The following is a 24,004-nucleotide window of genomic DNA, read 5'->3' on the forward strand; positions in this document are numbered from 1 at the left end:
TTAGAATCTAGGAGAAGCCCGAAAACCCAAGCATCTTTTTCTACTTCTGCCTTGTGGGGCAGTCAACCCCAGAATACAGAGCAATCTAATGGGATGCGGCCTGGGTGTAAGGGGAGGTTCCCCCGTTTTTTTGGAAGAAGAGACCAAAAAGGAAGCATTTTAACCTGGTGGCTTGAGTAATGGGCAGACCAAGGAAGCCGGTTAGAGACAAAAATCACAACAGGTTCAACAGTTTCTGGCTTTGATGGGTAGAAGACAAAAGGCAAAGTGATTAAAAGCCAAATGATAATCCAAGACAGTTGTATTGTCAAAGAAATTCAAGCCTGAGAAAATAAGTTCTGTCATCCCTTGGCAACTCCCAGACCCCTAAATCTGGCCCCCAAACAGGTAGACTGGCTTCAGCAGGAAAGCTGTCTGTCATGAACCATCCACAATGACCCTCTCAAATGTGACGCTGGAGGACAATTGATAGGGAGGATTCTCCCAGGGATTAGAGAGATTAGAGCCAGGGGCAACCAGTTTGGTAGCTAAGGAACTCATTTCCAGGCAGGGAAGCTTGCTCTTCCTGTCCAGCAAAATATCATACATATTATAGATTAATGTTTCTTCACTTACCCTTTCTCATGTGGGAGTATTTATTCCTGGTATCCTGTGTTCCTTTTGCCTTGTTCATTAGATGTCCTGGGTGGGTGGGGGAGTAAACTTATAATTGAGCCATAGAATGCTAGACCATAAGGAGCTACTTCAAATTTGATTAAAAAGCATAAAACCAACAGAGATCTTGGAGCTGGATGCAGTAAGTAAACACTTTTGAGCAAGGGTAAGTGCACTGTTCCTCACATTTGGAAAACTTCTTCCTGGAGAAATGGCCCAGATCTGGGAGAAAGTAAATACAAGGTGAGCCTGCACCATTGTGTTGAACAAGAAAGTAATGAAAGTTCAAAGATTATTGACACTGTATCAGAAGGATGTAGGAGCTATCTTGAAAGGACTCCCACTGGCCTAATTTGTGGAAGTTTGAGCAATTGTTTTAGATACCTCTTATATATCATTGCAGATCCTCTAGGACTTACTTGTCTCATTTCACCTCTATGCAAACCCTCATGCAGGCATAACCTAATAGCATCATCTCCTGTCATTCTGCAAGCCCTTTGCTACCTGCCGCAGGGCTTCCAGGTGGCCACTGCTCTGGGGTCCACCAGACCCACACATGTGCAACCGGGAAGAATAGAGGAGTTAAACTCAAGTGTAGGGGAGTTAGTGCCCTTCGGGGAAAGACTTTGACCAATCCAAGATGAGAACCAGTAGATAAATTCTTCCTCTTCCTTTCCCACCCTCCCACCCCTGAACCCTAGGGGTGATCCTGAAATGCAGTTCATATAGCTTCTAAGAGGTTCAGTCTGATAGATTTAACAGGTGGCCAGCTTGATGATGCATTGTCATATTGGCTGACATATTCCTTCTTTGCTTTATTCCCCTATTCCCTCATTCCTGCTCATTGTGATTGGATTTCTTATTAAAATAATGTTACATGAGACTTTTGCTTCAGACCCTCCCTGCGTTTTGGGGGCAACCCAGGCTACGAGGACAGCACCAAAAAGAATAATGCCTGTAATTGATTGAAACATATTGAATTTATAAAAATTTGTGAGCCTATAGTGATATTCAAGAGAAGAGAAAGACTTCCCCCACCAAAAAAATGTATCTCTCATTTGCCACCATTGGAAGTGAATATTACTAGCTTCCTACTCTCAAAATTGGTAATTAAATAAAGAGAATTAAACAGTTAGAAGTATAGTTGAGGAGAAGCTCTTCTCTACAAAACAGTGCCAGCCAATATACATAGAAAGAATAGAATTTTTAAAATTACCAGTTTGCAACCCTGGTGAAGTAATTGATTTAGGGAAGGATCACCAATGAATACTAAAATCACTGGAGGAAGCACTGAGAGAGAATTGCATATTTGCAGGTTGAAAAAAATATCAGTCTATATCCTACTAGCTAGTCAAAAAGGGAAATGTCTTTTCAATAAATAAATGTGCTATTATTACCCTAACTCAGTCATCAAACATAGATCACTAATAGTGAGACTGTTGCCTCTTGGTGTGATTCATTATGAACTTATCTTGTAAAAAATGTTTATGTTTTATTATGCTTTCAGAGCTAATTTCCTTTTTATAGGAATACAGGGGATAGAAGAACAAGTTAAATGGCACCACAAAACACATTCTCAGAAGTTTCTGTAACAGAATTGTCTTGGTTTTTTGAAAAGTCCAGAATCAGTTTTTAGAAAGGAAGAGGAGGGAGGGCTTAACAAATTAAAACATTATTCTTAAATAGATCTGGTCTGAAAAAACTACCTTACCCAGAGATCAAATAAATATCAGCATTTTCTCATAGCTTTTTTATGGTTTAAGGTTTCATTCCTGGTAGTGATAGTTTTGTCTTTTTTTCTTTGTCAGTCTTGTAAGAATGTTGAGCAATTTTATTGATCTTTTCAAATCTTTTTGTTTCATTGATTTTTTTTCATTGTTTTTCTGTTTCTAACTTTATTGATTTCTGCTCTTTATTATTTTCTTGGTTCTGCTTGCTTTGGGCTTAACTCCTATAGTTTCTTCAGGTGGAAGCTGAGGTCATTAGCTTGAAACATGCTTTCTTTTCTAATATAAGTGCTTAATGTTAAACACATCTCTCTAAATAACTTCTTTATCTGTATCCCACAGATTTTGATGTTAGGTTTTCCTTTTCATTCAGTTAAAAATAATTTCTTTTCTTTTCTTTTCCTTTTTAATTTTTGGCCATGATGCATGGCTTGCAGGATCTTAGTTCTCTGACCAGGGATCAAACCTGGGTCTATGGCAATGAAAGTGCCCAGTCCTAACCACTGGACTGCCAGGGAATTCCCCAAAATAATTTCTAATTTCTGCTTTTATTTCTTCTTTGACCAATAGATTATTTAGTAGTGTGCTATTTAGTTTCCAAATGTTTGGGAATTTCTCATATCTTTTATTATTGATTTTTAAGTTAATGTGATCAGAGAACATATTTTTTATGTTTGTATGTTTGATATATATCAGATCAAATTAGTTTTAGTGCTGTTCAAGCCTTTTATATACTTACTGATTTTCTATGAATTATTGAAAGAAGAGTATTTATATCTTGGACTATAGTAGTAGATTTGTATTTTTCTTCTTTCATTTCTCTCAGTTTAATTTTCATTAAATTTAGAAAATTTTTAGTCATTATTTCTTCAAACATTGTTTTCTGTTTCCCCTTTTCTCTCCTCTCCTTTTATGACTCAAACAGTGCATATATTAGGCTGCTTGAAGTTTTCCCATAGTTAGGAATGCTCTGTTAATTTTTTAGGGGGGACTTTTTTTCCCTCAGTGTTTCATTTTGATAACTTCTGTTTTGTCTTCAAGTTTACTAATTATTTCTTCTGCAGTGTCTAAGCTGTTCATCCTATTTGGTGTAAATTTTATCTCAGAAATTATAGTTTTAATATTTAGAAATTTGATTTGGGTCTTTTTAATATATTCCAGGGCTCTCCTTAACATACTTTTGCTTTTTTATACTTTCTTAAACTTATGGAGTATATTTGTAATAGCTGTTTTAATGTCTTTTTGTACTAATGCTGTTACTTGTGTCATTTCTGAGTTATTTTCTATTGATTAAGTTTTTCTCCTTATTATGCATGTGTTTTCCTCCTTTTTGCATACCTGGTAATTTTTGACTGGATGCTAAACGTGTGGATTCTATGTTGTTGTGTGCTAGATTTCTAAAAATTTTTAATTCTACTCTAGGATACACTTAAGTTATTTGGAAACAATTTGATCCTTTCAAGCTCACTTGTAAGCTCTGTTGGTGGGGGGGACCAGAACAACCTTTAGGACTAATTTGGTCCTGCTGCTGAGGCAATATTTTTCTGAGTACTCAACCCAATCTCCCATTTATTATGAGATTTCTTTACTCTGACTGTTGGGAACATGACCTATTTATTCTCAGCCTGTGTGTGTAGTGGGAATTCTTCAGCCTGCTTCTTTCCAGTGGTTCTTTCCTTGGCCTTGTAGAGTTTTCTCATGGACGTGCACTGATCAGTTCTCAGTGAAGATTTGAGGGGAACTTTTTGCAGATCTCTGGGGCTCTCTTTGCAGCTCTCCCTCTCTGGTATTTTGCCCTGTGTATTTTAGCCACATTGGCCTTCTTGAATTATCAACTCTGTCTTTTGAACTCAGGGAGACTGCCATGCTCTGTTTGGGTTCCCCTTCCTGCTCTGCAGACTGGGGCAATTGTGAAGCTTACCTTTGTTTGTTTCCTTTCTCTTAGGGATTACTGGGCTGAGCTGCCTGGTGTCCAGTGTCTGAAAACCATTGTTTTATTAATTCCGTCCAGTGTTTAAATTATGTAAGATAGAAGAGTAAATCTAGTCCCTGTTACTCCATCATAGTCTGAAACAGAAGTCCCTATAATTGTACTTTTAATTCTCTGTCCAAATAATTTTTGAAAGAATGTTCTTTTTTTTTTAAAAAAAATAAGATTTCTTTATTTATTTATTTTTTTTTTTTTGCGGTACGTGGGCCTCTCAGTGTTGTGGCCGCTCCGGTTGTGGAGCACAGGCTCCAGAGGCGCAGGCTCAGCGGCCATGGCTCACGGGCCCAGCCGCTCCGTGGCATGTGGGATCTTCCCGGACCAGGGCTCGAACCCGTGTCCCCTGCATTGGCAGGTGGATTCTTAACCACTGTGCCACCAGGGAAGTCCAAGAATGTTCTTTTTTAATTTTCAGTTATTAATAGGGTATTTTTAAAGAACAGTTTGCTTATCTTCTGAAAAATTTAAAAATAACTTCTAGTTTTATTGTGTTGTATTCACAGAACGAAGTTTGTACTATTTCTCCTTTGAAAATTTACTGATGTCTTTGTGGCCTAACATAAGGTCACTTTTTGTGATTTCTTTGTATGCATCTTAAAAAATGGTATTTAGTAGGAATCAAATATAAACATACATTCATATGCAGACAATCTGCTTAATTATGTATTAAATGCCTTGTCTTTATTTTGTGCCTTAGACTCCATCACAGATTGATATAAAGTCTAATTTTAAAGTGACTTTTAAAAAATCAGCCTTATAGTTATTCTAAGTTCTACCCTTACAAATTCTGAACTTCTTCAGTTATACCAGAACTCTTTGAGTATAATCTTAAAAAGATAGTAGGCTCTTAATACCCTTTAGGGTTTTGGGATAATTTCCATTTATTGTTTCTTTAAAAATAGGAAATAATATTCCAGACTTACAGAACTACTAATTTGAAGTAACAAGCAACAGACTAATTTCTAGTCTTCTTTTATTTATTTATTTATTTTTGGCTGCGTTGGGTCTTCGTTGCTGCACACGGGCTTTCTCTGCTTGCGCTGAGCAGGGGCTGCTCTTCGTTGTGGTGCCCCGGCTTCTTACTGTGGTGGCTTCTCTTGTTGCGGAGCATGGGCTCTAGGTGCTTGGGCTTCAGTAGTTGCAGCACGCAGGCTCAGTAGTTGTGACTCACTGGCTCTAGAGCACAGGCTCAGTAGTTGTGGCGCACAGGCTTAGTTGCTCTGTGGCATGTGGAATCTTCCCGGACCAAGGATCGAACCCGTGTCCCCTGCATTGGCGGGCGGATTCTCAACCACTGCACCACCAGGGAAGCCCTAGTCTTCTTGATGCCTAAGTTTTAGGTGTTAAAATTTCCTTGTAACATATTTAAATTTTTAAACTGTACTTTAAATGAGCCAGATAAAGAAAAATATATTTTAAAATAAGTATATATAAGTTAAGAAATATATATTTAATATATATGATATATAGATTAAGAAATAAAGCCAAGTTTTATTCGCTTATTTTTCATAAGGATAAACAACTAAGTACAAATAATTACCTTTCAATTTATTTAAGCTCATATTCTTAGAGATATTTTAGTTCTGCAGAGAGTAAGATTAAAGTAATAATAGGTCTAACAACTATTTCTGTCAGCTCTGTAATTGGGAGATCTGTTAGAAGAGCACAAGACTTTTGATTGGAAACATGGTGGGAGACAGAGAACCTAAAAGTCTTTGGCACTAAAGAACTGGAACAGAGGACTTCCCTGGTGGCTCAGTGGTAAAGAATCCAGCTGCCAATGCAGGGGACACGGGTTCGATCTTTGGTCCGGGAAGATCCCACGTGCCGCGGAGCAACTGAGCCCGTGCACCACAACTACTGAGCCTGTGCTCTAGAGCCCACTGAGCCACAACTACTGAACCCGCGTGCCGCAACTACTGAAGCCGCACGCCTAGAGCTGGTGCTTTGCAGCCGGAGAAGCTACGGCAATGAGAAGCCCACGCACTGTAGCGAAGAGTAGCCTTCGCTCGCAGCAACTAGAGAAAGCCCGTGCCCAGCAACAAAGACCCAACACCAAAAATAAGTTAATTAATTAATTAATTAATTAAAAAAAGAAAACCCCAGAGCAGGCTCTGACTAGCATCCTCACAGAGCTAGCATGTATTCCAAGCTTACCTTTTAACTCCAAAGAATCTAATAAAGGCCATCTAAGCCTGTCACTAGCCATCCCACTCAGCCTTCTACCTAATTCCTCATCCTCAAACCTTGCAGAAAGATCCATAATTTTAAGAAATTTTACTCTATAATTATACATGTATATTAATGAAAAAATATTTTTTGAAAACTTTAGCTTTTAAAATTCTTGTTGAAGAGGTATTACATATCCTGACAAATAGTGCTTGTGTGTGATGGGGTGGGGAGGGAGGGGGAGACATTCTACACCAAATAGTTACATTTGTTTTGCACATAAATGGTGTAAGCTACTCCATTTAATAGTTTTGGTGTTAATATTTCTCTATGTTCTTTATAATTTCCTTTTTATAACTAAATTGATTCTAAGTTTCAAACTATACTGTAGTTTTTTAAAAATTAAGTTTTCACAAAATGACACTGAAATTAAACTATGAATACTCATTCTAACACCTCCTTTGCTTTTTAGAATCTTCTGATCCGTAGTCAGAGGCGTTATCCATTGTGCCAATGCCCCCCCACCCCCACCCCCCGACCTCCCTTGCTTTTTAAAATCTCAAGATTAAATTAATAATACTTGTGTATTTACTTGCTACACTTTCTTATTATGATTGGGAATAGCATCTACCCTGGGGAACTAACATATTAGCAAATGAATCTGTTATTATCACTATCAACATGCGTTATTTAAATTTTTAAACAAGATGGTCAGGCCAATTTAATTTGTTGACAAAACCATGCATGAACAAGTATAGGACTTAAAAGGAAAAAATGTGATGAGAAAAAAATTTTGTTTATTCCTAGACTCTTTTTTTTTTTTCCTTTGGCCAAGAATTAAATTTGCCTCAACTTAATTGCTTTACACACATTCTTGTGACATTGCATGATTGGGAAGGAGGAAGAAAAAGAGGGAGCTGTGACTGTGTGGTATGTATCTAAAAGAGTGCATTGGAGGAGGAGAGGAGAACGCATAAGCAAGCTGGTTTGACCAGAAACAGAACTGCCTGTGACAGATTAAGAGACAAGCAAGGCTTGGAATCTGAGAGCAAGCAAAGAGAGTGGAAATTTACAGCTGCCCTGTGTGAGTGTTCAGTGATCATTTTCTGCTAACTTTTTCCGGTGGTAACTTACTCTTCAAAGAGGGAGACAGAAAGTCAAGACAGGATTGTGGAAACTCTTCTCTGCCACGCTTTGGTAATAGGAGGCACCCTCTATTAAATGGAAGATAAAGGCTACTTCATCTAAAGTGCTTTGAGCCCCAGAGAGAGCTGTCTTCAGCACCTCACCACGTGTCTACTTTTCGTTGCTTAGGCGAGCCTGGGCTTTTCTGTAACATTTGGTGAGTATCAACCAGGTTACCTATAATGGTTCACAGAGATGGAATTAATATGATAACCTTTAGTTTAGTTGAGGTTTTACAGTTATTGCTTATATTTTCATTTTAAACTGTGCTGTTACCTTGTTGCTTTGTGCATGATAAACTGCTGTTACTAGGAGAGGTTTAAAAAAACAACTACAAAACAATACTTCTCTGTTGCCTAAGGCACTTGAATCATTACCAACTATTCCGTGTCCATGGAATATCTTATTTTGGAAATGGGTTTTTATTTACAAAGAGTTTCCAAAAATAAAATAGTGGCAGGATACCATTTTTCATGTTTCTCTTTCAACTGAATAAAAATTCAAAAGTTACCTTGTTCCGTCTATTTTCAGTAAATTTAAAATAATCACTGTGATGTTTGATATTATCAATATTATAAATTACAGCATTCCCTCATAATTCAATTAGAAATGTTAATGATGCCATTAAATAAAGGGATATGTAATTTGAATGTTGAATGCTTCTGTTAGATCCAATAAGTGACACATGATTTTTTTCAAAGCTCTGGAGTGAAAATAAAAATTAGACAATTTACATATCAAATTTACCATTTGATACAAAACGAATACACATTTCAAATTAAGGAATAAAGCAGTTATTTTGTTCTTATAGCTGGCACCAAAGTCTTATATAATATTGTTGCTCTGCTGAAGAACTATTTTAACCAGATGCATATATGTATGTAAGCAATAGAGAAGAGAAGAAAAAAAACTCTTAAAATATATATTCACATTCCAATAAAAACTTCATTTGTACAATCTTAACATGGGAGATTGTATGCTAATTTTATATATGTTTTTTTAAAGGCATCGATGGGAGGCATGTAATCATTCTGTGTAAGAAGGAAGTATATATTGTTAGCTGCAAAAGTGAGTCATTGCTTAAAGATGCATCATTCTAAGCAATGTTTCTAGTTTGCCAGCCTCAAAAAAGATGTCCTTAGTTATTGATTCAAGTGAGTCCTTAAGGCAGAACAACTTAGCAGAAATGAAAACTTAAGCAGGGTTTCAATGAACCTATTAAAAGGGTTTGTACTCTAGATATAATGTAAAACGACTGTACTTTCTCTAATATTTCCTGTATGTGTTCAGAAGCCTGTAGAACAGGTTTTGTTTTGTGGAGTTTTTTTAACCTATTGACCAGTGTATAAAAAGAAACTCAGCTTGTCTGTGAAAACCTTTTCAGGACTAATATCTTCTACTTGAAGTCAAAAGTAAATACAATAGAGATTATATCACAAACCAAATTTTACTTCTTTACAGAATTTCCCACACTCAGTCCTTAGACGGATAGAAGATTTGCACATAGCTTCACAATCTTCCAAATAATTTTTTATTTTAAACTAGTAATTCATTAATATTATCTTAGTAGTGGCCCCATTTCTTAAGCCTATAGGATTGTAAATATAGAAATAAAAAATAAGCCATCCCCAATTTCCAAGTGTTTTGTACCTTAGAAGTTTATTTGTGAGTGGGTTGTTGGGAATTTGGGAACCATCTTCTCTGGGAAACAATTTAACAAATAATGATTGCTTGGAGTTTATTATTATTTATTAAATAATGATTGCTTGGTGTTTATTATAGCCTAAGTCTACACAATAGAAAAACCATCGCCACCCTGAAAAATATTAGAAAATCAATTACAGTGATGAAACTAAATATGAAAACAATTACAGGTTGAATAAGACATTATTTTACCTAAATATTAATACTTGAAGAAAAGCAGTTATGTTTATAAATAGCATTTCTAGGTACTTTTATGAGCTTCCAAGATTAATTGCACTGTTTATGAGATCTAATCTTATATTAAAATCAGTGATTTTTCTTTTCCTTGCTACAGGAATATTTCTAGCCATTGCTTTTATGCTTATCAGCCATTTCTGAGATCTAGCCCAGTGTCTGGCATATAAGTAGGTACCTAATAAATAGTTACCAGATAGGGACTGAACTCTTTCTTTGGTTTACAAAAATGGAACTGAGTAGTTTTTCCAAGGTACCCCAGAAAGGAAAGGGGTTTAGGGGCACACAGTTTTCATTATGAGAAAGAGACGGCCTGTCAAGAATTGAATTTTAAGAAGCAAACAAAGCAATAGTAGTACAGAATAGGCCTAACTGTTAAAGAGAAAAAGAGAAGACTGTGGTGTAACTTGGGGTAATCCTGAATGAGTAGGGATGGTGATGAGGGGAGGCAATTTACAAGCTTGGTATCTTGAGTACATGGGACATTCTGAAGTAAGGTGTCAACTTTAACTCAGAAGAATTATGTATTTGCATATGTGTACTAGGACCCATATGAAGAAATGTGGCCTATTCGTAAAACTCAAATTAGGTCTATCCAAATTTAGTTACACTGGCCCTAAAGGTTTCTCTACAATAATGGATAATAATCTGGAAAAAATATATATGTAGATATAACTGAATCACTTTGCTGTATACCTGAAACCAACACAATATTGTAAATCAACTATACTTCAATTTTTTAAAAAAGGTTTCTCTAAAAGGCCAAGATATAAAATGTTAAAGTTAGTACTGCGGTAAACATGTGTAATGAAATGAACAATACAATGAATGCAGATTATACTTAGATGATTTTTAGTGGCAGAAAAACCTTTCCATTTGATCAAAAAATACTTTCTATGTTCTATTTCAAATCATATTTTAAAAGTAATGATTTTGAGTAATCCCAAGTGGCATATAATAGGTGCTTAATAAACATTTGTTGAATGATTGAATGAAATGTGGAATAGTTTGGACAATTTTCCATTTCTGAGGTATGGATGTCTGTGTACATGCATGTATAGATTTATAATGCAGCTTAAAGATAATATTTAGCCGAGATTCCCTTAACAAGGAAAAAATCTATATTAGCATGCTTTTTTTTTTTTTTTTTTTTTTTTCGCGGTGCGCGGGCCTCTCACTGCTGTGGCCTCTCCCGCTGCGGAGCACAGGCTCCGGACGCGCAGGCGCAGCGGCCATGGCTCACGGGCCCAGCCGCTCCGCGGCACGTGGGATCCTCCCGGACCGGGGCACGAACCCGCGAACCCGGTTCCCCTGCATGGGCAGGCGGACGCGCAACCACTGCGCCACCAGGGAAGCCCCTAGCATGCTTTTTAATTATGGACATACTTAGTGTTCCACTGGTAATTAAAATAGTTGGTTTAAGATGAAATCTTTACTGCTTCTAAATGAAATTATAAATATTTTATGACTTATATGTCTTAAATTTCCAGCAGAAACTCATCTAGTCTCTTCCAGCTGTGGAAGGATGAGAGGTCATATTAACTTAGCCATCCAGAAGAACTTTACAATCCTGGAAGTCTATAGGATGAGAGATAACTTCAGCTAAATCACATTCATCTTTACTCTCCCATGTTAATGTTTTATAGATTGAGAGTTCATAGATAGGCACAGGGCTTACTGAAGCTATGAAATGGCTGTATTTCACACTGTAACTATAAACTTTGCCTTAATACCAGTAAACAGTATCTAACCAAAATTTGATGATTATTTTGTATATGTATGTGCTTACAAGAAAGACAGCCCCCCCCCAAAAAAAGAATTACAAGTTTCCCTTGATAATTCTGTTGTGAAAAATAGCCATTTGTGAATTTCAGTGAGAACTGATACTTTGATTACACTTCCTAGTCTTTGAGAATACTGACCTAGCTTCAGATCTCTGCTGTAAATTGAGATTATGAAATTCAAATGTAAAATGATTATCCATTGACAATCTTTATTAGCTAATAGATGTAGAAAATTTTAACACCAACAAATGACTGGAGCTGTCAACAGAAACATCACTGTGAATGAAGTTTCTGCTTGTTTTTCCTGGAACAGTAGTCTAGTAGGTTAATATTTATAATAATAAATTGGTAGTTGTATGTCTTCCTAATTTCATAAACTAGTTCTATTTTTAAATTGTTTCAGTGGTTACAATACATTAGAATTAAGGAGCAATTCCCAAGGACATGGGTTTTTTTCTTGTAAAAGAGTTTTTATTCTGATGTAAGTCTGATCAAGGCTTCCAAATGAGTAAGGGTGCATAAAACACTTCTGACAAGTTTTTCATTTCTATGTAAACTGTTCATTTTTGAAAATGGTGCTCCCTCAAACTCTGTTAACAAAACTTATAAAAACAGGTTCATTCTTAGTCATTTTGAACTGAGAAAAAGGATGACCAAAGTTCTTATTTATACTTTGTCCACTGATTTTCACTCATTTCTATAGGTTTTCAAGTACTAAATGCAATTGTGGTGTCTTCTAATTACATCTAGGAAGTATATTTTAAAATGGAATGGTTGAGGGATAGTGGGCATTGATTGGAAGGTACTTTGACATATGTAATATGTTTTATAATGGATTTAATATCATAACATATATAACAATAATGACATGCTTTGTAATTTATTATATCTGTGAAGGTAATCAATAATTTTGTGGTGGGAAGAGGCCTATTTGTGATGCAACAAATACAGTAGAACTTTTAGGTGTACTTTTTTTATTTTAAAATTTACGTTCAATGAAATGTACCCATTTTAAGAGAACGGTTCACTGAATATTGACAAATACATATACTCATGTAATCTCCATCCCATTGATTTTTAAAAATGAATCTTATTGGCCCAATTATTTGCCATAGGTGTACTTTTTGATTGCATTATTTCTATCTGTGAGTCCTATTTGGAATAAAAGATAAAAGAATAGTAATTTCTGAACTTTCTTGAAATTTATTTTAATGTGATGGTTTAATCTTTTTAGTTTGAGCGAAGGTACCTGTGACTAAGTTTAAATTAGCAAGCTCTATGAAAGGCTTTTGGAAATGTTCCTTTCTTACTTATTGTTCATTGTAAAATAACCTATATGAAGGAAAACAAGGCTCATTTTTGAGTTGACTTTCTAACAATGAGTTAGCAGTTTGGTTATGCTTTTTATGGTTTTACCTATGGAAATCTTGAGACTTCTCTTGTCTTCAATGATAAATTTCCCACTCCCTTAAGCTTTCGTGGAAAATCTTTGAAATGAAAACTATTATTGAACAGCACATTTGGAGGTTAGACATAAAGGCCTAGAGATACTCATTAGCCACCTACAGATAGACATTTATTCCCCTTTAAAATACTTTAAGGGATAACAGTGAGGGTTTTTAATGCCCCAAATGACCTCTTCTCCTAGCTTCCCTTTCCCCATCCCCCTTCAAACACACTCCTCTCCACTTATGTCACTGAACATGTTCAGATGAGGCATTTGAGTGATTGACTTTGGGTCATCTTTAGAGGCGCTCACACATAAGTTAGGAATATGAAATATTCTACTGTGTCTTAGGAAAGGGAATGCTGCCAAGCTGCCAAAATCTACTAAAAATCTACAGGGCCTGAGTTCCCTGGGAGCAGAGCTGAAGAATTTTTTTTGGCTTTCTCTCCAGAATCTGAGCCAAGTGCTACTCTTAATGAAATTTCATAGCCAAAGTAACAGAAATCATATTTGTTTGACTAGTGCTTTGAAAAGACATGATGATCAGATATTCCACAGTTTGAACTTTAAAAAATGATTATTTAGTCATTAAAAGTATCATTTATGAGAAGGTGTTTCCATTGTAAAAACATTTGCATGATCTATTGAACAAAGTTTGGGGACAAAAGAGAAAATTTGAAGGAAGAAGAAAACTAAGTATTTATAAGCCAACTACCCAGAGGCAATCACTGTTAACTTTAAAAAATTTTTTTTTCTATCCATAGGTTTTGTGTATTTGTGGTTTTGTTTGCTTTTACATAGTTGTAGTTATGCCCTATATTATGGGATGGTGTTTTTTTAACATGTACGTTTTATTTCACATTCTTTGTAAACATTTTCATAGCCATATACTATATTTCATCAAATCTAAGAAGCCATTGGTTGTAAGGCATATACTCTTGTACCACTAAGAAAGAAGAAAAACAAAAACAAAAAAAACCCCTGCCAGTTAGTGTAAGGTCCCATCAATTGTAAGACACATGCACATTTTAGAGATGTTAAAATGTGGAAAAAAAAGTTATAAAGATAACCTTTATTAGTTTATTTTCTTAGGACAGATTGATAGAAGCAGAATTACTAAAATCAGAGGTTGTGAATATTTAAAGGCTCTAGATCCATATTGCCAAATTATTGTCCAATTTATACTCCCACCAGTAAGAAAAGAGAGGGCCTGTTGCATCTCACCATCAATAGAATTGAATTTTCTCAAAACAACAACAAAAAACTTTGTTATATGATGGGCAAAATAGTCCTTCACGTTAAGTTTGCATTTTTCCATTATAGAGAATAAACATTTACTATGTGTTTAACTGTATTTCCTCCTTTGCGGTTTTCTAATATCTATGCATCATTTATTAATGATTTTCTTATTTGTCTTAGATCTCCTTTTATAATGATATTAGCCCTCTGTCTTTCATATTCATGGCACAGAATTCTCTTATTTGTTGTTTGCCTACAATGTTTTTATTATTTTATCCATAAAAATTCAAAACAATTTATTAGATTTATAACATTTATATTAACTGATTTGTCAGTCTTTTTTTTTTTGAGATTTATTTCATCACTTCTAAAATTAGAGAAATTATTTTACATCCAGAAGTTTGAAAGTCCCTTATAGTAACATCTGTATCTGGCCTCTTTTGTTCCATTGGTCTGTTTTTCTTGTGTCACTGTTTCACTTATAGCACTTGATAGCACTTTTAATTTCATTCCCTCGTAAGAAATCTTCCTTTTTAAAAACTCGTTATCCTTGTGAGTTTTTTTGGTATTCTTGGCTTAATTTAGTTACTAAAAACTTTTTTAGACTTGTGACTGGAATTGTATCAAATTATGGACTTTAGGATTATTGACATTTTAATAATATTCAGTTTTTCTATTCAAAAACAAAATAGGTTTTTCTATTCGGTTCTTTTCTTAGTTACATGGGTTTATTCCTCACTATTATAGATAATGCAGAAAAACATCAAGATGAAAAAATTTTAGATGTATCACAAATCTCATTCAGATAATACCATTAACATTAGCTGAGCCACATTTCAGAAATAGTTCTGTGGCTGTATAGAATTAAAAGGGTGGCTTGGGCTTCCCTGGTGGCGCAGTGGTTGAGGGTCCGCCTGCCGATGCAAGGGACACGGGTTCGTGCTCCGATCCGGGAAGATCCCACATGCCGCGGAGCGGCTGGGCCCGTGGGCCATGGCCGCTGAGCCTGCGCGTCCGGAGCCTGTGCTCCGCAATGGGAGAGGCCACAGCAGTGAGAGGCCCACGTACCACAAAAAAATAAATAAATAAATAAAATAAAAGGGTGGCTTACTGAAGGATTGAGTAGACAAATAGACACATCTTGTACGTCTTTAAGTACATCTTTCATTTGTTAATTTTCTACTTGAGGAATAGTAATTATCCTTATGTTGGATTATCACTGTCGATTTTCCGTAGTGATCGATTCTTTATTTTTAACTTTTTATTTTGAGAGAACTAAAGATTCACATGCAGTTATAAGAAACAATACAGAAAGATCCTGTATACCCTTCATCTAGTTTCCCCCTGTAATGACATCTTGCATACTAATTAGCAGGTAGTCAATTAATGGATAATGATCAGCACTTAAAAAAAAATAATGTAGACTAGGACAGATAGAACAGAACGGAATCTATCCAGAGGTCAAGTATTGTTTCATGAAACAATTATACAATCATTTATACATTCCTTTGCTCTGGATCACAATATAAAATGCATTTCTTACTGCAAGGCACTATTTTAGAAGTTGAAACCACTGCCCTAGAGAAATTCTCATACAAATGTATAAGTAGACCGGCAAAAGAATCTGTGTTATGATTATGCGTTTAATAATAAACAATTGAAAACAATTAGAACTCGGAGAACTGCTAAATAAATTGTGGTATAGTGATACAGTGGGATGCTATACAGCACGTAAGGTAAACATGAGATTTGTGTATTAACACAAATAAATCTCATAAACACAGTGTTGAGGGAGAAAAAAAGAAACTGGCCGTGTAATACCATTTCTGTAACGCTTTAACGCATACACAACAATATCACATATTGTCTGTAATATTAGTAGAAGTGTGAAAGCATGTATAGGTAAGGGTACATGATAAATAGGTACAGTATGAGCCAGAGGGGAATGGGATCAGAAAATTGTACCAAGGGCGTTGCTTTAGTTGTTTTATTTTTTAAGCTGGGTGGTAAATATACAGGAACTTGTTACATTGTTCTCTATTTCTTCTTCTAGATGCCCTAAATATTTTATTTAAACTAAATTAAATTAAAATACCTAGGGGAAAAAGTCCTGTTGAAGCATTTTGATTAGCTTGTTGGTGTCACAATCCATTTGTGAGCCAATTGCTGTAGCCAGGGCAGTGGAATGAATACTCTGGCCCCACCTGGGTCATGTTCCCACCCTTTTGGTAGGGTGGGGTGGGAAGGAGAGCAGACAGGTCTAGCACCAGAAAAAACAGGCACCAAAAAGAACCAGAGATTTTCTTTTTCTTTTACTTTTCTGATTCAGTTATTTCTAATTCTATTGTTATTTCCATCATTCTTTTCTTGAGATTTTTGAGGCAGTTTCCTTTTTAACTTATTTAGTTGAATCCTTATTTATTTTTATTCCCACATGAATGAATTGTAGATTTGCACCCTCCCAAATGTTCTGCCAGCAATATCAAGGCTCCCTTTCAAGAACTCTTTCTGGTTTTTAGCATTTATTTTCTTGAACTCTTGTGGGTTTGACTCCCTCTCATGTTTTTGTAAAAATTTTAGTAAGTGTACACAGTCTATTCACACATAAATATGTTGGCTAGAGACTTAATTGTGAGGTTATAGACTTTCCCTTTCAGAACTCTGTGGATTCCCTCCATGGTTTTATGACATGTAGTTTCATGAAAGTCCAAAGACAACTTAATTTTCATCCTTTTTGTTGTTAACAGTCATTTTGTAGGAATGAGCTTTAAGAGAAGAATGTTGGTTTCTTCTAAAAGCCACAAGGCACTGAATTTGGGGTCTCATCATTAATCTCAACTAGAAAAATCCTGTAAATGACCACATTTAGATCCTTTTTCTGCTTAAGCTGTTTTATCTTTGTTGCTTCTCTCCATTTTTTAGTTCCTTTTGCATTTGTTGTCTTCCTTCACCTCTTTTCATTGTTGTAATACCCGTTTTTATAGATATAACACTGTATCTTCTCCATATTTCCATAATATATACTATACACACATACACGCGAACACACACCGAGTACCTTTTCTCTATCATTTAAGTTTGTTTAACCTTTTCTGGCATTCTGGCAAAACCCTTTGTGCGGCTGTGTCTCCCACTACATTGTGCACCCTCTGAGGCTTATTTTGCATTTACTAGTACAACGCCTCACACCTTACAGGTGCTCAGTAAATATTTTCTGAATGAATAAATATAGACTAACTAATTGTGTACCTTTTGGTTGTCCTCAGTCAATCTTCTGTGGGGTCATTTCTGCTGTATGCAGATTTGGATTGCCATGCTGCATTTTGGGGTATTTCTGTATATGTGTGTATATTATGTGTTTTTGATCTTTTATCTTGACAAGCTCTCTTTTTGTCTAAGTTATTCTCTTCCTTTGTTAAATTTTTATTTTACCAATTATATCTAGTCTATCTCCTACAGAGAATTAATTTTGGAAGTAACCTTTCCTGTCGAAGTCCACGGGGCATTTCTCCCCTTTGCTTGTGCTTCTTTTTTTTTTTTTTTAGTAGAACCTATTTATTTGTTGTTTATTCTGTTCACTTTGGAAAGTGGAAAAGTACAATAAGGCCCATGTCAGTCCCCTGATATTTGTGTGCTGCATGGCCTGCTGTCAGCACTAATGCCGGAGGGCAGGTTGATGTGTGCAACCTCACCACAGTTCTCAGTGCCCAGGAGGCATTCACCTAGTGTCAGTCTGTTGGACTTAGCATGGCATCTGCTCCTATTCCTGCTTCTTGTGTTGTTGAAATATAACGTGTGTTCTAAAAACTCTGACGTAGAATTTATTACTACTACCACTTTATCCCAAGGAGGCACCATTTTCAGGACTCCACCTAACATACTTTATCTTTGGCCTTGATGGAGTTAGAATGGGTGTGGACCAGTGATGAATATGCTAGAGCTTGCTGTATTTGGCCTATCTAATTCAAAATATGATGCTCTATCTTTCTTTAAGAATCCCCCTTACAGTATAAAGTTCCTCAAAAAATTAAAACTAGAACTACCATATTATATAGCAATTCCACTTCTGGGTACTTATCCGAGGAACATGAAAAAGCGAATTCATAAAGAAATATGCACCCTCATGTTTACTGCAGCATTATTTACAATAGCCAAGATATGGAAACAACCTAAGTACCCATCAATGGATGAACAGATAAAGCGTATGTTCTATGTATGTGTGTGTGTGTGTGTGTGTGTGTGTGTGTGTGTGTGTGTGTGTATATGTATAATGGAATATTATTCAGCCATAAAAAGAATGAAATCTTGCCATTTGTGGCAACATGTGTGTGTGTGTGTGTGTGTGTGTGTGTGTGTATATGTATAATGGAATATTATTCAGCCATAAAAAGAATGAAATCTTGCCATTTGTGGCAACATGGATGGGCCTTTGAGGGCATTACGCTAAGTGAAATAAATCAGAAAAAGACGTATACCATATGATCTCACTTATATGTGGAACCTTAAAAAACCATAAACCAAGTTCATAAGTACACAGAACAAATTGGTTGTTGCCAGAGGCGGAGGGTGGGGTGTGGATGAAATGGGTGAAGGGGGTCAAAATGTACAAACTTCCGGTTACAAAATAAGTAAGTCATGGGGATGTATTAAAAAATAAAATAAGGTAACTAAACTGGTACTAACAAATAAATATAATGTATCTGGGCTTTCCCAGAGCATTTGGCAAAATTTTTTTGATATCTTCGTGAATGAGATGAAAAAAAATATGAGTTAAATGATATGACTAGGTGAATTCACAGTTAAAAAACAAAACACTCATTTTACAGATAGAGCAAATAACGTGCAGACAAGGGTGATAACTTCTGAATCATAGTGGATGAATTACCGACTCAGAACAATTTGGAGGTTTAAGTACCTCCTGTTTGTTTAGCAGGTATGTTGAGTGCCAGTTAACATTATTCTTGATCGCAAACAACAAATACTGAAGAAATTTTTTGGAAGCATATAAGGTAACTCAGAGATTTGACAGAAGTCCTAGGGAACCAGATTTGGGAAGTAGGAGTCTAGGGAGATGAAATAAATATTTAGAACCATAGCCAAGGTTATGCCAGAGGAATAACTGCTTAGAGTACTGCTATCAACTGCTGTGTACATTTGTGTGTAATATTCTTTATTGATTAATTGCATCATTGTTAATAAGAAAAATATGAGGAAAAATGGAATTAACACAAAAGTCTATCAATAAAGCTATTGGTAAAATAAATTATATAATAATTTAATAAATTACCAAATACTAGAAGTAATTACATAATATGTCTGTATAGTGGATATTGCTATAAAAATATTGTAGTGCATCTAAACATATACTCATAGAATGATATTCAAGATATAAAAAGTGGGGAAAAGTTGAAAAATACTATATTTAGTATTTATTCTATTTCGGTTTTAAAAAATATATTTTTATATACATAGAAAAAATTCAGGAGGAATATGTATCAAAACTGATAATAGTTGTTGCCTCTGGATGACTGGTTAATGGGAGACTTTGATTTATTCCATCATATTTCTGTAATGTTTGAAATATTTTTGCTAATAAATGTAAAGCAAATGAATATGCCTCTACTAACTGGAGCCTTTAATTTTATATTTTTTTCTAAAAAAAATAACACATTTTTAGTGTAAATAGGGCAATGACAGCTATATTTGGCTTTCTCTGCTCTATGTAAATAGATGTTCTCAAAAAGAAGAACTGATTTTCCTGTTCCCCTCCCACCTCACCCCCCATCATGGTAGTCCTCATTTCATCAGTGAGTATGCCAGCTGAATATTTGAAGAGTAAATAAAAAACAGATTCTAAACAATTTTACATTGTAATTTTGTGATTGCTATTGAGTGGCATGTTTTTAAACATTGCTTTACCAAAGTATGTGGATCCTGATCCCACTTTTGTTTTACATGTTTTATTTTATCTATGATTATTATTATCACCATCATCATCATCACTCTCTTTAGTCAAAATATCTAGTTTTAAATATCAGGTTATTCTCTAAAAATACTCCTTTTCCCATTCTTGCATAAATCTTGAATTTCTATTTTAGGAAAGATTTTAAACTTTGAGTAAAAACTTTTAGGTAAACTTTAAAAAATATATTTCTTAAAATATTTTATATTAATTTAAATTTGGCACAAAACTTGGTGAAGCTTGTTTTATTTTATTTTTTTAATTTATGTATTTATTTATTTATTTATTTGGCTTCTCCGGGTCTTAGTTGCGGTATGCAGGATCTTTAGTTGCAGCATGCAGATTCTTTAGTTGATAAGTGGGATCTTTAGTTGTGGCATGCGGGACCTTTATTTGTGGCATGTGGGATCTAGTTCCCTGACCAGGGATCGAACCCGGGCCCCCTGCATTGGGAGCACAGAGTCTCAACTGCTGGACCACCAGGGAAGTCCCAATGAAACTTGTTTTAGTTTGACTGATTTTAATGTTTCATATTACTGAATTGGTTATTGAAAACTTATAAGACATTTTGGTATAACAATTTAATCATGTTAAGAATTATAATTATAATTTTTGTTTATTTGTTTGTTTTTAGCATTCCACATTGGAAGAAGATATTTCTATAGTTGAAAAAAATGCCTTTGTTTAGTAAATCGCACAAAAATCCAGCAGAAATCGTGAAAATTCTGAAAGACAACATGGCCGTTTTGGAAAAGCAAGACAAAAAGACAGATAAGGTATGAGCTAAAATAATAACATTTTTATTAAAATACATGAATAGACCAAAAAAGCCAATGTAAAAGCTTAGTGAAGAATCCTAAACATGGTCTGTGATGCACTCGTAGGGTCTTTGTAAGTACGTTTAAATTGATTCCAGGTTTTATGCAACTGATAATTGTTGAGTCTGTTGTCTTTTTTTTTTTTTTTTTTTTTTTGTGGTATGCGGGCCTCCCCCTGCTGCGGCCTCTCCCGTTGCGGAGCACTGGCTCCGGACTCGCAGGCTCAGCGGCCATGGCTTACGGGCCCAGCCGCTCCGCGGCATGCGGGATCCTCCCCGACCGGGGCGCGAACCCGGTTCCCCTGCATCGGCAGGCGGACGCGCAACCACTGCGCCACCAGCGAATCCCGAGTCTGTTGTCTTGACCTCTTCGTTCACTTTCTAGAGCCTCTGACCAACCTTGGATCCCTCTAGACTTAAACTAAGGGGTAACACCCGACTCTCCGCCTCTGGCAACCACCAAATCCATTTCAGTCATAAAAAAGAATGATATCTTGCCATTTGCAGCAAGATGGACCTAGAGGTCCATTATGCTACGAGAAATAAGTCAGAGAAAGGCAAATACTGTGTGATTTCACTTATATGTGGAATCTAAAAAACAAAACAAAACAAATGAACAAATATAAAGCAGAAACAGAGTTATAGATACAGGAACAAACAGGTGGTTGCCAGAGGGGAGGTGGGTTGGCGTTGGAGGGGGAAGAAATTGCTGAGGGAGATTGAGGTACAAACTTCCAGTTGCATGGGTGTGAAAGGTACAGTGTAGAGAATATAGGTAATAACTATGTAATACCTTTGTATGGTGACATATCGTAACTAGACTTATTGTGGTGATTATTTTGGGTTTTTTAATATATTTTTAAAAATTATTTATTTATTTATTTGGCTGCGCCAGGTCTTAGTTGCGGCGCACGGGATCTTCGTTGCGGTGTGCGGGATCTTTTAGTTGCAGCATGCAGGCTCTTAGTTGCGGCATGCAGGATCCAGTTCCCTGACCAGGGATCGAACCCAGGCCCTCTGCATTAGGAGCTCAGAGTCGTAACCGCTGGACACCAGGGAAGTCCTGTGGTGATCATTTTGAAATGTATAGAAATGTTGAGTCACTATGTTGTAAAACAGAAACTAACAGTGTTGTAGATCAATTATACTTCAAAAACAAAGAAACTCAGAAAAAGAGATCAGATTTGTGGTTACCAGAGGCAGGGGTATTGGGGGGAGGGAATTGGATGTAGACAGTCAAAAGATACAAACTTCCAATTGTAAGATAAGTAGGTACTAGGGGTGTAAGGTACAACATGATAAATGTAAGTAACACTGCTGTATGTTATGTATGGAAGTTATTAAGAGAATAAATCCTGAGTTCTCAACACAAGGAAAAATATATTCTTTTCTTCTCTGTTTCTTTAATTTTGTATCTATATGCAATGATGGACGTTCACTAAACTTATTGTGATAATAATTTCATGATGTATGTAAGTCAAATCATTATGCTCTACACCTGAAATTTATACAGTGCTGTATATCAATTATATTTTAATAAAACTGGAAGGAAAAAAACTCAGAATGAAAAAAAAAATCTAAGGGGTTATACTGGTGTATAATATTATACTTACATGGAGGGTAAAAAGTTTATATTTAAAGATCAACTGATAGTTTCTACTGCTTTTTTTTTTTGGTACACCACGCAGCATGTGGGATCTTAGTTCTCTGACCAGGGATCGAACCCGCGCCCCCTGCAGTGGAAACGCGGAGTCCTAACCACTGGACTGCCAGGGAATTCCCAGTGCAGCCTCATTTTAACATTGTTTTAAAGTCCTACCAAGAAGGGCTTCCTCAGAGGAAGGGGTTTTTAGTAATTTAGTTATTCCTTCAAAGGGACATTGAATCCTACATATAAAATTTGTCTCTAAAGTAACTAGTTTATGGCAAGATTCAAGATATCTGTAAAATAAATACCCTTGAGTTAATAGTATCTTTCTGTCCCAGTGAATGATACAATATTGTATTCTTGTAATGATGTAGAAATATAGTTTTTATCCTACATCTTATAAGGAATGTAGAAATATATTTTTATTTCTAGTGTACTTTGTAATATTGAGCGAAATATTGGCTCAATAGGATGAAGAAATGACCTTCATATAAGAGTGAATCTAAATAACAAAAGAGAGGAAAAAGGAAAAGACAATAATTTTTATTAGTGATCAGGAAAAGGCCAATTAGAACAACAGTTAATTCGTATTACATTCCTACTATCCTGTCAAAAATGAAAAATGTTTGATGGTATTAAATGTTGGCAAGTGTGGAGAGCAATAAGAACTTTCATTCACTATGAGTGATAAAGTATAAATTGGTGTTTGGAAATGAGTTTAGTACATTATCTGTTAAATATGAAGATATACATGTTCTAAGACTCTGCAGTTCCCCTCCTAGTATAAACTCTAGAGATGTTCTTGCAAACATGCACCAGGATGCATGTCAAGAATGTTCATAGCGGGCTTCCCTGGTGGCGCAGTGGTTGGGAGTCCGCCTGCCGATGCAGGGGACACAGGTTCGTGCCCCGGTCCGGGAGGATCCCACATGCCACGGAGCGGCTGGGCCCGTGGGCCATGGCCGCTGGGCCTGTGCGTCCGGAGCCTGTGCTCCGCAACGGGAGAGGCCACAGCAGTGAGAGGCCCGCGTACCGCAAAAAAAAGAAAAAAGAATGTTCATAGCATTGTTGTTCATAGTAACCCCTCAGTGGCTGGGCCCGTGAGCCATGGCCGCTGAGCCTGTGCGTCCGGAGCCTGTGCTCCGCAACGGGAGAGGCCACAGCAGTGAGAGGCCCGCGTACCGCAAAAAAAAGAAAAAAGAATGTTCATAGCATTGTTGTTCATAGTAACCCCTCAGTGGAAACAACCCTGATGTCCATCAACAGTAGAAGTGAGAAGTTGTGGTCCAGCCATTGATGGAATACTATAGAGCAATGAATGTTAAAGAACTGCTGCTACATGCAGCGGCAAGGATGAACCTCCCAAATACAGTGTTGAGTGAAAGAAGCAAATCATAAGAGGGTACAGGTACTATTCCAAATCAGCAGAACTAAACTATGTTGTTTT

At 36.1% G+C, this 24,004-nt stretch overlaps 1 protein-coding gene across 3 annotated transcripts in view; it reads left to right on the forward strand.

Annotated features, from left to right (window-relative positions):
* Positions 1 to 24,004, forward strand: part of CAB39L (calcium binding protein 39 like) — a 106,813-nt gene that overhangs the window by 32,760 nt on the left and 50,049 nt on the right. For 2 of the 3 annotated variants that reach the window (XM_055089665.1, XM_028497237.2), the window contains one exon: positions 20,727 to 20,868. In XM_055089665.1, coding sequence (XP_054945640.1) covers positions 20,767 to 20,868 — 102 coding nt within the window. In that variant the 5' untranslated portion in view covers positions 20,727 to 20,766. Of the gene's footprint in view, positions 1 to 7,494; positions 7,880 to 20,726; positions 20,869 to 24,004 lie in introns of those variants that run through there. The other variant, XM_007105278.4, reaches the window with a different exon arrangement.

The sequence above is a fragment of the Physeter macrocephalus genome, chromosome 13 (genome assembly GCF_002837175.3).
Source record: "Physeter macrocephalus isolate SW-GA chromosome 13, ASM283717v5, whole genome shotgun sequence".
Classification (NCBI taxonomy): Eukaryota; Metazoa; Chordata; class Mammalia; order Artiodactyla; family Physeteridae; genus Physeter; species Physeter macrocephalus.